The sequence below is a fragment of the Mus musculus genome, chromosome X, assembly GCF_000001635.26.
Source record: "Mus musculus strain C57BL/6J chromosome X, GRCm38.p6 C57BL/6J".
Taxonomy (NCBI): Eukaryota; Metazoa; Chordata; class Mammalia; order Rodentia; family Muridae; genus Mus; species Mus musculus.
Window position 1 is genome coordinate 163,022,206 of NC_000086.7, and position 14,150 is coordinate 163,036,355.

General features: G+C 42.1%; 1 protein-coding gene across 11 annotated transcripts in view; it reads left to right on the forward strand.

Annotated features, from left to right (window-relative positions):
- Ctps2 (cytidine 5'-triphosphate synthase 2) overlaps positions 1–12,336 on the forward strand; it is a 133,274-nt gene extending 120,938 nt beyond the window's left edge. For 6 of the 11 annotated variants that reach the window (NR_033143.1, NM_001358398.1, NM_001168568.1 and 3 more), the window contains 2 exons: positions 7,562–7,673; positions 8,909–12,336. Coding sequence is in view for 10 of the 11 variants with exons in the window: in NM_001358398.1 (NP_001345327.1) it covers positions 7,562–7,631 (70 nt within the window). In the remaining variant the exon portion in view is untranslated. The remainder of the gene's footprint in view (positions 1–7,561; positions 7,674–8,908) is intronic. The other 5 variants (XM_006528912.2, XM_006528913.2, XM_030251409.1 and 2 more) reach the window with 1 other exon arrangement.
- The last annotated feature ends 1,814 nt before the right edge of the window (positions 12,337–14,150 follow it).

Here is a 14,150-nt window from a genome sequence, read left to right on the forward strand (position 1 = left end):
AGGGCTTGCCTCGTACAGATGAAGCTCTGGCTTCCATCCCCAGAACCACAGAAACCAGGTTTGGTAGATCACACCTGCAGTCTAGCACTTAGGAGCTGGAGGCAGGAGGATCAGAAATTTAAGGTAACCCTTGACTATGGGGTTGGTTTGAGACCAACATGAACTACAAAAAAAAAAGGTCTCAAAAACAAGTAAACATGGAGACAATTGTGGTCAAGCCTTGAAAGTCAAAGTAGTGTCTCCTAGGATAGCAATTCTCACCTATATTGAAATTGGTGGGTTTTATTTTGCCACTGTGAGAACCCAGGCCTGAAGCAGAGAGGGCTGTGAGCAGGGCACCCCATCTTTGTGCCACTCCTGCTTTCAAGTTACCCAAGCCCCCTTCCCCTGTCCTCTCACATAGCCTACTTCACGTATGTCCTGGTCTCTTGCCTTGGTCAAGTATTATAGATTACATTCAGACAAAGCCTGCTTCTTCTTAATGCAAGACCTTCCACTCCCTCGGAAGCCTTTAAAAGATTCCTTGCTCTGATGATGGAAAGACAGCTGCTTCCTTCAGATCCCCAGAAAAATGTCTTGAATAAAAGATGGTTTGACTCAGCCCTCCCCCCCTCTCAAACTTGTTCTTTTCTTTCTCCTCGAACTGAACAATTATTAAAAGAAATGGATCCAGAAACTACTTTTTTTTTTTTTTAAAAAAGGGAGTTTTGGGAGACCTGCCCATGAGAGATATTTGCTATGATTTCAATTAACCGTACATAGCAAGGCCCTTCAAACACTTTTTGAGGAAATAATGACAATCACAACTACCACAGTGATTGTAGTATTTTAGAAATCATTTATTAGTTTTTTAAAGTTTACTTAATTAATACATTTTGATTTTGCATGTGTGCATGCATGTCTTGAGAGGACAACTTTCAGGAGTCAGCCCTCTTCCTTTCACCAAGGGGTTCTTTGGATCGAACTCGGGTCCTCAAGGCTTGGCGGCATTCATCTTTCCCTGCTGAGCCATCTGGCTGGCCCCATTAGTTTCCAATCAATACTATCCATTAAAACTTTCTCAAATGATGGAAATGTTCAATAATCTGCCCTATTTAAAAATGGCAGTCATTAAGCACACATGGCTGTAAAGCACTTGATGTGAAGCTACGAGTAGAAGGAAGGAAGGGAATCTTTAATTCCACTCCATTCAAATTGTTTTAATTTAATTTAAGTACTGCAGCTTGTACTTATATTGAACAGTTTTAAAACTTTGCCTTCCTTAAAGGTAACAAGAGATACACATGTCTGTTTTGTGACACAATACATTTTAATATGCAAGACCCTGGTATTTAGCTGGGCATAGTGCAGGTTTTTACTACCATACTCATGAAGCTGAGGCAGAAAGATGGTGAGTTTGAAGCTTTGTGAACTACACTGCGAAATCGTTTCGCATAGACAACAACAAAAGACTCTAATATGTATGTCTGTGTGTTATTCAAAAAGATAGGCTACTCTTAAAATTGAGCCAATATATCTTTAAAGTGAAATATACCTATGTGCATATCTAGCTTATGACTGATTCTTTACATTTGTTTTGTGTGAAACAAAAATAATCCTCTAAATTATACAGGGCCCAGAGTGTCTCTCATGTTTTCTAGTTTGTTGCAGGAGCCAGTGTTGTTTTGTGTTTATCTGATGACCCACATTTTATTTCTAGCACCTGTTTTTCTGCCTCCAGATGAATGCCCTACATCAGCAAGTTTAGCAGTAATGCCTATTCTTATTTCGTTCTTGATGTTGTAGTTTATTGTCCTACCCACTCTCAGAACACTTAGGGGGAAAACTATTAACCTCAGCGATGAATCAACTCAAGCTGAGCCCCAATTTGTTGACTTAGGTTGTTCCATTTTAATGCATTGGCCGTCTGGGAAAGACAACCGTCAGCTAGGAAATGAGAGCTGGGGGGTTAGAGTTGACCCATCCAAGGCCAGTGCTAGGGAATTATCCTTGGTTCAGGAAATAATTTTTTTCTTAAATTAATAATAACATTAAACATTATTTCTATGAAATAATTCATATGCCTAATGGTTTGTCCTTATTCTCTACAGAGAGGAAGTCATAGGAACATGGAACCTTCATGAATAGTAAAATTTATTCTTATATAGTTTTTCAGACCAGGTTTGTTATAGTGTATTTCTGTGATTTTTTTTAATTAGTCAATTACTTTTGAGGCAGGCTCTCACTGTGGAGCCTGCCGTATCATGGAACTCACTATAGAGTCCAGGCTGGCCTCACATTCATGGCATATCTTCCTTTATCAGTCATGTGAGTGCTGAGATTACAGGCATCATGCTAAGGATCGGAGGCAATCATTCTATTAACAGCTACATCCCTAGCCCCTGGGTCAATTTAAAAAACAAAGAAACAAACAAAGAAATAGAACAAGCTTTCACTCATTATAGAGCAGTGCAAGTGCTTTTCCCTAACTAAAAAGTATAGCTAGGAGATGTTGTTTAACTTTAGTAATACAAATCATCATGGTCAAATTAATTAAAGCAAGCAATTAATTAAAGCAAGCTTTTTTATTAATGTACATGAGCTGCCTCTCCCCAAGGTGAGGTTTGAGAGGTCAGCATTGGATATGAGGAAGACAAGACTTTTATTTTGTAGCTTAGGGTTAGGAGGTTTTCAGATGGGGCATTTGGCAGGCAAAATAGGTGGAGTTACAGGAGCAGAACATAAGGATAACAAGTTAGCCCTGAAACAAAGACATGGTCTCAAGGTGGGCAGAACAAGGTAGTTAGTTATAGGTGGTCATCTAACCCTTTGAAACAAAGGCAGGGCTACGAGATGGTTATCAACAACTTTACGAAACAAAGACATGATCGTCATTCCTGGAACAGGCAGTACAGAACCATTTGTAGTTAAGGTTTCAGGTGGGGCACAGCCTAATCCTTCAGAAACAGAGGTTTAATCATAAACAGGAGTGAACCCAGTTTGTCTTCACTATAAGATGGCTTTTAAGCCTAGATGGAGACAGGCTGGTTCTTCAGTGCCTCCCTATCTCTGCTATTTTGTCAGAAAGTCAAGAAAGAACGTGAATAAACCAAACAGAAACTTTGATGATTCAGTGGATCTGTTTATTGATAATTACTCAGTATGTGTAGAGTAGGGTTGTTGTTTTCTAGCCTGTATCTGTAGACCTTCTCTGGTAGTTTCCCTCTTGTAAAAGAACAAAACTGAAATTTCACCAGTTAATGAATTCAGAATTTTATTGCTACCAGGTCAGCAGGTGCTTGGCCAAAGTTAGGGATGGGTCAGGCATGGAAGGGTTCCTGGTAATGTAATTGCTATAGATGAGTGAGTTGACTTATAGTAAAGTTTGTTGACTTGCTGGGTTATTTGAAACTGAATAAGGTAAGGAGAAACCCAAACAGAGCTCATGGCTAGGAGCAAAACGTCAATTGCAGAGCTAGCTCACAGAGATGATGTATGGATTTGTCTTTTTGAAAAAAACTATGCGTGACTGAAGGTAACCCAAACATCTCATATATTTCTTACCTTAAATTGATATATTATGCAGATTGTTTTTCAAACCCCCAGACATGAGGAATGTGAAAATGGAAAGCGTCGATGATTCTGACTATAAATCATAGTAATGATCCAAAGTGGTTAGGGTTTCAAGGTCAGTTTCGAGAGTACTTTACCATGTCTGTGTGGACTGCTAGATGTTTCCTGGGTCTTGAGATAGCGCGCTTGTCTTCTGCCTAATTAGTGCCAACTTCAATCTCTGTGGAATAAGTTGGCAGAAACGACCAGTTTTTTTCACAGTGGGACTTCGGTGATGTTAAGTGCTGATGTTAAGCGCAGTACCTGCATATTGGGAGAAACTGTGGTTCTTAAACACTGAAAAGAAACGCAACAGCTCCACAACCCCATCATCGCCTTTGACTAGGGAGCAGGGGTCTACAGTTGTGTTTACCGTTGTCTGGTTCTTTCTTGTCGCTGACGGTGGGTGGGGAAGCAATCTCTGCCTTTATTCAGGTAAAGCTTCCCGTTGAGGCGTCCATTACAAAAGAGATTCATAATAGAAATGCATGACATAGTCAAGTCTGGTGGAACAGCATCCCAGTTGCTTGGAGAGGGTGAGACAGGAAAAGTGAAAGTTCAAGTCCAATCTGGGCAGTTTAGTGAGACTGAATTCCTTTCTTTCTGAAAAGAAAAGAAACAAGAGGGTCCGGAAGAGAGTGATTCATGCCTGTACTCCCAGTACCTAGGAGGTAGAGTTGAGTTTCGGCTACAAGAGTCTAAGAGACCTTGCTTCAAATAAACCAAATAAAGCAGGGATGTAGTTCAACAATAAAATACTTGCCTACCATAGGCAAGGCCCTGCATTCCATCCCCAGTACCAATCCAGACACCCTTCCCCAAATACACATCTATTATATATCTATTATATATCTATATCCATCTATTATATATCTATTATATATATCTATATATCTATATCTATATCTATATCTATATCTATATCTATATCTATATCTATATCTATATCTATATCTATATCTATATCTATATATATGGCACAGGAGTCTTTTCAGGAGATAAAGACCCAAACAGAGAAACCTTATTTTGTTTTTTCTTTTGTTAATCACACAAGTCAAGAATAAGACCACTACCACAATTTAAAGCCAAATTTGGAGCAAGCTTTAATTAAATGCTGGCCAGGACCACTCTAGGGTTCCCTGGAAATGGAAACAAGTCACATTTTGAAGGGACTTAAAAAGACAAAATGCAGAATTCATTACATTTTCTATCAGGTCAAATCAGGGGCAAGCATACATCCTGACATATTTCCAGCCTGTGTACCTCCTGTCTACATCCAATCAGGGGCAAGCATACATCCTGAGGTACTTCCCTGTCACATGTGACCAAGCACATAAGCGTATCCAGTGCGGATGGCTCAGACAAATTTGTTGGAGGTAGTAGTAGCCTCCAGCATTTCAGGAGATATCTGTTCTTGGGTGTACTGGTTAGAGGCATTTTTGTTTCATGGATCTCTTAGGCACAGTAATTAAAACCTAAAATGTAATTTTGGCTTTCACACTTTCTTTCTCCTTCCTTCTTCCCTCCTTCCTTCCCTCCCTCCCTCCCTGCCCCTTTCTTTTTCCCTCCCTCCCTGCCCCTTTCTTTTTCCCTCCCTCCCTGCCCCTTTCTTTTTCCCTCCCTCCCTCCCTCCCTCCCTCCCTCCCTCCCTCCCTCCCTCCATGTGTCCATCAGAGGACAACTTTATGGAGTTGTTTCTTTGCCTTCACTCTTTATGTGGCTTCTGGAGACTGAACTTAGGTCCTTAGGCCTGCACAGCAAGTACTTTCCCTGTTGAGTTATCTTGCTGACCTCTTTAGTGTTTTCTGGTAAATGATATCTGGTAAACAGCAGGAGAGGCATGGAGAAATAAAAATGGACAAACAGGCTGCGATGTCAGGATAATTAGCTGGGAGAACTCAGCAAAGCTGGCTTATTTAGCTGCTTTTGTGTCCTCAGAGATACCTTCCCTGTTCAGGGAGGCATCTTTCATTTTAGGGTCTCATGATCTCCTTCATCGGGAGGTCAGATTACCTGTTTTTGGTCAGAAGATCAGATGAAGCCCAAGAGACATTAACATTGTTATGGGGAGCCCACCAGAGAAGACCACTCAGACACAGTTTATAGCCAATTGAAAGTCTTTATTCCAGCTTCTGGGACTATTCTCAGGTATTCAGGACCCAAGTGCAGCCCAGAGATTTTAGAGTAAGAGACTTTGGAAAACAAAAGTCCCATCCTGTTATCTTGCTGGGCAGCTGCAGGGGGAGGTTTTGCACAAGTAAGCAGTTTAAGCAAAACTAAGATAAGCAGCTATGTATGGTAGGGGAGGTTTACACAAACAGGTTTAACAGAAGCCAAGATAAATCCTGGCCTAGGGTTCCTAGAACAGAGTTGGGTAATTTTCCATGGGAATTTCTATCATGGAGATCAAATTCTAGTCAAACCTAAAATGGCCTCATCAAGAATACAAGATGGAGGAACCTCTGAACTGTCTTGCCCTGCCTCACTATCTTAGAGTCCTTCACTTTAAAATGTTCACTATGCCAAGGTGTCTAAATATTTTAGAGTAGTATGTCCTGAACTTTCTCATTGCCAAAGAAAATGGTTGTCATTAGAGGGATGAAAAAAAAAATCCAGCACAGAACTAATGAATTAGCTCATGACCTCGGGAACAAATTGCCTTCAGCAGGAGCAGAATGAAGTGGTGCTCAGCCTCAGAGTGAGATTTAGCCCCAAGTCTAGACTGACATGAAATAAAGGGATCCATCAACTATACTTTTCTTTTTCTAAAAACAAACGAACAAACAGACGGAAGGGTTCTGGCTGTGGTCTACTGGCTCCTTGCTTTTGGTCCCATGGTGAGGCAGAACATCATGATGGGGAGGGAACACATGGTTAAAGAAAACTGTTTACATCATGATGGCTAGGAGGCAAAGGGAGAAGGGCTGAAGTCCCAATAGCTCCAGTGACCTCATTTTCACTTGTCTCATTTTTTTCTTTTTTTTTTCTTCAAAAATTTTGTGTGTGTGTGTGGTGGTGGGGGGGGCGTTTGTGGGTGTGTGTGGTATGCATGCAAACACATGCCTGCCGCAATGCTGCGAGTGAACCCCAAAGAACAACGTTGGGAGTCAGTTATATGGGACTCCAACGCAGGTCTGCTCTCGAGAACAAGTGCTTTAGCCCACTGAGCCATCTTGGTGGCCCTCTTTCTTTTCAAAATGTTTCAAGCTAAACACAAATTTAAGGTTTTCTTACAAGTGTATCGTGAATACTGAGAGTATTTTCCCTTCCCATCCTCACCTGCCTTTCTCTTGCCCCTCCCTCCCTCCCATTAGTTATCTTTGTCCCCTTGGACAGTTTTACTTCTTTTCTGTCATATATACATGCATGATTTTATATTTCCTGTAAAATCATAGGAGTCACAAAGAAGATAAAACATACAACATTTGTCTTTCCAGTTGCACCCATTTTCCTAAGGGTGTTATGGCTCTCTCTCTCTCTCTCTCTCTCTCTCTCTCTCTGACGCAGGGTTTTGCAATAGTCCAGGCTGCCCTAGAATTCTTTGGGAATCCTCCTGCCTCAGCTTCTTAAGTGCTAGGAATACAAGTGTGAGCCAGCACTCCTGGCACCAGGCTTCATATGAAGCCAGTTTGCTAATAGAACTTCTCTGGTAAAAAGCGCGTCACAGGCAGGCTGTAGAGCAGCCAAGGCTTTGTAGAAGTGAGCAGCTGATTAACACTCTTCATACTATATGTTTCCACCTATGAAACACATGCCTAAATTTTCCAGTGACTTGGGATGAACGTAGGTGATCACTTTCTCTGAGCAAAGAACCATTGCATGTCATTGGACTCCAAAGTGATCATAGAATAGTCCTTAGTGTTTCCTCTACATGGGTCATAATTATGGAACAGGTTTGGAGCTAAAACTTGAATAATTACTTGTGGCATTTTTCACCATCTTGCTGAGTGACTTTTCTCTGTTAATCTAGTGATGGATACAGTGATGCCAGCGATGACAGCTTTCCAGAGGCAAAGCTTGCTGAACTGGATCTCAACTGAAGCTCTTTCTTGCCTCAGGAATAGCAGAAGCTACCTAAGAGGGTAAGAATTCATTGTTGGAAAGGTAGAACTGATTCCTAGAATTTGTTCTCTGACCTTCACACACATGCTATGGCCCAGTTGTGCTTACGCTGACTCTCTCACACACACATTTATACACATACATATTAGTAAAAAAATAAAATAAAATAGGGGGCTAGAGAAATGACTCAGTGACTTAAAGCACTGGCCAGAGAACCCAGGTTTGATTCCCAGTACCCAAATGGGGTGGCTCATGACTATCTACAATTCCAGTTCTAAGCTATTTTATTGATGCCTTTGTCTGGCCTCTGTGGGTACTAGGTACATACATGGCACACAGACATGCACATAGGCAAACACTCATCACATAAAATAAGTCCTTAAAAAGTTTTAAAAATAAAACTCAACAAAATAAAAACTATCTGGCTGAATGTGTCATAGGTCACTCATAGCAGAGCAGATTCTCTTGGCTTTGTATAAAGTAAGATAATACTGGGGCTGCAGGGCTGGGTCACTGGTTAAGAGTACATGTGCATCTTGCAGATGGCCTGGGTTCAGTTCACAGCACCCACATTGCAGTTTACAATGAGCTGTAACTGTAGTTCCAGGGCATCTGATGCTCTCTTCCGACCTCTGACAGCACCAGGCACACTGTGTTGTATATACATATATGCAGTCAAAGCACACATGCACATGAAATAAGTCTGAAAATTAAAATTAAAAGATAGTATTGTTTCTTTGTAAGAAGTGGCTAGAAATAGGATTGGTTTTAAACGGCAGCTTATTTCCTCTGTTACTATATTCTGTATTCTAAGAGAGGACAGCATCATGGATAGTGTCATTAAGTTTATACTTGGAGACACATGTCACTTGGGATGACTCTAGAGGTTATGGCAGACCTTGAGTTGATATGCAGATATTTAGATGGAACAACTGCTTTTGAACAACTTGTCAAGAGCTCACTGCTCTGTTCAGTGGGGGCAGTTGCACAGTGATAGAATGCTTGTCTGGCTTGCCTGGGGCCCAAGTTCAATTCCCAGAATTGCAAAGCAAGAACAAAAGAACCACAAAGAGTTGTGTCACTCTATTGTGAGCTCTCGGTATATTGTTCTCTTTATCTAAGGGACAAGTGGGATGATATTATAGATGACGACCTTCAGGAACAAACTAAACTGTTGTAAAGATTAATAGGGATGATTTTAAAGGTGTGTATTATTCACTGTTTGATGTAACTAATACTTGCCTTTTTTTTTAAGCCTCTGAAGTCATTATACGGAAGATGAAGGAATTGTCTGAAGAAACCACCACACTGTTCCCTAGACATGGGCTGTGAAGATTCAAAGAGAATCTGACAATGTTTACTTCATGCAACAGAACCAAAGGGGTCCTTTTCTTTTCCCTCCAGAGGCAGCCTGTAGTAGTCACACATTTCTATCCTTAATTAAACGCAATTCAGCAGCAAGCCCGGGCCCGGCAGAAAGTGGTTTTGTGTTTTCTCCAGGACATAGTGAGTTCAAAGTGGTGAGCAGGAAGGGGGTGGGGAGAACTTTGCCTTCACAGTATTACACGGGTAAGGGGCATGTGCTGTAACCAAGGTTGGGTCTGTAGGTTAATGTGGGAGTTAAGATTATTTCACGTTCTCGTTCTGTTTATTTCCAATACATCCATTTTCTCAAATATGAAAGGGAAAGAGGATCTGAAAATTCAGGAATCAGGATAAGTTGGGCCGAGTTTCATCTCTTCAACCCACGCAGAGGAGCAAATTGGCTCCATGAGTCTTCTGACCCCAGCATGCACACACATAGACACGTAGACACTAAAAAACCTAAGGAGCATTAAAAACAAAACAAAAAATTTCCTTTTTAATTCAAATTACTTTTTACTATTCTTTTGACAACTTCATACATATATAGAATCATTTTAGTCATTTTAATCTTTTCAGAGCACCTTATTTATTTCTTTGTTTATTTGTTTATTTATTATTTTTCATATCCCAGTCACTGCCCCATCTTTTTATTACACTCTCATCCTGTTCTCACTGAAACCCTTCTTCTCAAATAAGTCCCTCTTTTATTTTCATGTCTTTTTTGTTGCTTTGTCTTTTTCTTATTGAGACAGCATCTCACAGCATAGTGCAAGCTGACGTGGAACTAACTGTGCAGTCCACTATAATCTTGACTTACTGTCATCCTCCGGCCTCGACCGCCCATGAGTTAGGATTATAGGTGTGACCTGGTCTCCTCTGCTCAAGATCAGCATTTTTGTTTGTTTGTGTGTTTTTTTTTTTTGAGACATGTTTTCGATACATAGATCTGGCTATCCTGGAACTCACTATGTAGACCAGGCTGGCCTCAAACTCACAAAGTTATGCCAGCTTCTGCCTCTCAAGTGCTGGAGTTAAAGGCGTTGTATACAAACACGCTTGGCTAACATTTTTTTTAATTGGAAAAAATAACAATTTTAAAGTGAAGTATGCAGTGTCATTTATTGATAGTGCACAGCTCTCAGTTTTATGAAATTATTCCAGGAATAACCTCTGTTCCCATCAGCCGTCACTCCGGAGGCATTCTTCTATGCGCATCCCCTGGCAACAGTTACAGCCAGATTGATCAGGGCAACTTGGAAATAAAAGAAATCACAGACCAACCTCTACATGGGCAGACTTGTACTTTAACCAAAACAGCTGAAGGACACCTGTCTCCCCTTGGGAGTGAACACTTGTGCGCACGTGGCACGGAAGGGTTGGGGACTTCATAGAACAGAAAAGAGGACTTTGGGCATGGAAGATTCCACCTGCAAGCTCAAAGCTCAGTTTCCCGAAGGCTCAAAGTGGCAGATAGCAGGGGAGGTTGGTATGCTGATCCTCTTATCAGGAGCATCCTGACTCCTGACCCCCACCCTCAGGATGTTTATCAGTAAAGTCAACTTTCCAGTCCAGAGTTTCTCAGCCCACTGGAGACTTTTTTTTTTTTAAAGATCATTAACCCTTCTTTCCAGTCCTTGAGGACTGATTAGAAGTAGGGAGTTGACATATTCTGTCATTGGCTGTTTTCTTCAAGAAGAGGGACAACAGGGACAGGAGGGAGTGTGGATAGGCTCTGTGCCCAGGACCTAAGGGGGCATAGGCAGGATTGACTTTTTGTAGCAGGAGGAACATTTTAACTTCATTGGCTACAGTGGATTCTGTGGTTGCCTTTCCTAGAAGACTCTTGGGAAACAATTAGCTGGGGTGAGGGTGAGGGCGTATAGTAAGATGAGACATCAGACTGGGGACCCAGTAGGCAATCTTAGCCAGGGGAGCTATTTGCCCTAATGCTAACCTAGTAAAGGCAGTGACTTAATCCAGGACGAAGTTCTGTGGAAAGTTTGAAAGTTAGGGTAAAACCTAAGTATGAGGATTATTAGAGTTAGGAGGGAAGAAGTGACCAAGGGGAGAACCTGAGTGGGAGGGACCCAAAGGCCCTCCATGGTAGGGCCGTTGTTTTAGGATTACTACTGCTATGATGAAACCCCATGATGAAAGGCAAGTTGGAGAGGAAAGAGTTTCATAGTACACTGAGGGAAGCCAAGGTAAGGACTCCGTGGGGAACTTGGAGGAAGGAACTGATGATGCAGAACCTATGAAGGATTGTTCTTTACTGACTTGCTCCTCATATCTTGCTCAGCCTGCTTTCTTAGAGAAGCTAGGACCACTAGCCCAGGTGGGATACCACCTACAATAGGCTGGACCCTCCGCGTGAATCATTAAGAAAATGGCTAATGGGCTGATCTTACGGAGGCATTTTTTTTTCTTCAATTGAGGTTCCCTCCTCTCAGATGACTCTAGCTTGTATCAAGTTGATAGAAAACTAGTCAGCACACTCATCATTGAATCTTTTCTGGTCCCTATGCCTTTGAGCCCTATCCTCTAAGGAGTTTTGGTTTGTTACTGCGGAAGCAACATTGTTCCTGGAGAAGGATGCAGATACCATCTTCAGCAGTGGGCAGGATTCCTAGTCTGCTAGCATTTTGAAATACTGAAGCAGCCAAAGAAGCGAGCTAGTCCTGAAGGATGTGAAGATGATCTGAAATTGCTTTAAGGTTTCCTGAGAGCTGGTGAGACAGCTTAACTGATGCACGGAAGCCTCCAGTCTACTGTTTTAGTTCAGAGTCCTGAAAAAAGGGCCCAGAGTGGCAAGAAGAGGGATGAGTTGAATGGCTCATTAGTCCCTCTTTCAGAGGTCACCCGAACTGCTTTTAGGAGGTTGGGTGCACAGAACTCTTAACTGCTTAGAGCTGACAAAGGGGTGATGTAGGAAGGGCAGCTTAATCAAGTGCCTCAGAGGAGGGTCCATCTAAGGGGCCACCGTAAACTTAACAGATGGCAAAGATACAGAACATAAGACAGCCATTTGATGACAACGTTTTATCTCAGTTAGAGGAAACTGGGCCTAGAGATTTCAGCAGAAATAGTAGGCATCGGGACCCCGCTTCTCACTGACAGCAGCCTGCCTAGCACTTGGCTGATTATCCTTTGAGTCTCTGTTGGGACCTGTAAATCTCAAAGTGTTAGCTCCTTTGGTTAGCATGCCAGTGTGGGAGGCATGTGGCTGGGAACATCTTTATGTCCTCTTTGAAGCCAGTAAATGTATCATGCAAAGACTGTATCAAAGTGAAAACAAAACATTAAAATCACAAAATAACACCTTGGAGTCAGATTTTTTTCCCTTAGTCTAGTAGAAAAGAATGTAGTGATTGTCAGAGGGCTCAGTGGGATCATGAAGGGGCTGCCATTTTGACTTGTACCGTGTGGCTGCATTACCCAGGATGATGGTGAACATTCCATTTGCCTTTAAGATATAAGCAAAGATGGAGACCAAGTTACATCATTTCTTCTATCTTGATGAGGTCACCAGCCAGGAGGGCAGCAAACCACATGGTTGCTTTCTGCTCAGTGTGAACTCAGCCCTTTGGTAAAGTGAGCTCATCCCACATGGATATTCCAAGTACCTATGGAATCCACCATTTCAAAGATCAATTGTAGATCATCATACCCTTTTCTTTTAAAAGATAATAGTTAGGTGGGCTAGTATTGGATATAGGAGAAGATGGTACCTTTAGCCTAGGCAGGTAGGTCCAACATAGGGGCAAAGAATTTCATGACCTCAGCTCAAGGAAGCTGAGTGTGTAAGTAGCTGATAGATTAGCGGGAATCATCACATGATGTTCCTCTCAGAAGGTCAGAAGACAGGGGAGATAAAGGTACCTGCCCTTCCTAATGAACTTCCTAAGGAATGAACTTCCTAAGGAATGTTACCAGCCAGTTCCAGAATTGGGTGAGGTTTGGCCTGTTGTGCTTTTTTTCTCAGTCACAGGTTCAGAGGTCCAGCCTGACCCAGGTCAGGGGTTTGGAGGACTTTGAGGCTGGAGCAGGAAGGGTAAATTAACCCCAGAATCAGCTTCTCACTGAACTTAAACAGCACAGGACAATTTGCTAGCACAGTTTACTATGGTTTGCCGTGATAGGAAGTGAGTCTTAATAAGCATCTGAGAGAGTTTAGAGAATTAGGTCTGAGCTGGTAAAACTTGATGTTCAGAAATGGAGGAATAAAACAAAGGACAGGGCTAAGAAAAAGGTGGTGACTTTAGATCTTCTGCCATTCCGTTTTATGAAATTATTTACATTGGTGAGGATTTGAAAGTTTAAAGTACTAGCCAGTTTGTTACTGGGTCCAGATCTCAGTCTACAGGCTTACTAATGCCTTGGGGCTTAAGACAAACCAAAAGTGTAGGGATGGATATCTTGGACACCATTTTAGGGAGTATAAGGGCTTATAAGGCTCTTTCTGATAAGTTGTCACCTACAACTAGAAAGTGGCTAGAAACGAGTGATCAGGGGCTGGAATGCCCACCTCCAATTCCAGTGACCTGGAAGCCAAAAGTAAGATGCTGGAAGAATGATGTTCAAAATCCTGATGACCTGGAAGACAAAGCCAGAGTACCCCTAGAGTCTAAACATGTGGACTAAACCTGGACCTTACCTTGGAGTGTGTACTGAATTGTTGTGGTTGAATTGTGAAGGTCTCTGCTCCAGAGATCAAAGGGAGAGAGCAAGAGAGGAAGGCAGATGAGGGAAGAGACCTAAATTGAACTTACATGGCACACCTCAAACCCAGAGGTTTCAAGTTATAACTGGGCCATTAAGCTCTAGAAAGCTCCCTCACCTACCTCAGTGGGAGCAGGTCTCAGAAAAGAGATGGAGATGCATAAGGAGAGAGAGAAAAGGTAGCCCAAAGAGAGAGGCAGGGGTACGTGCGGGACCTCAAAACCCCTTCTGGGTTTTGGCACCAAATATTACATCAGGATCAATGGAGGTGACTTGGAAATATAAGCACAAAACCCACTTTTACACAAGCAGAATTGTTCCTTAACCAGAATATCTGAAGGACACCCGTCTCCCCTTGGGAGTGGACAGTGTGTGCACGTGACACAGAAGGGTTGGGGATTTCATAGGGCAGA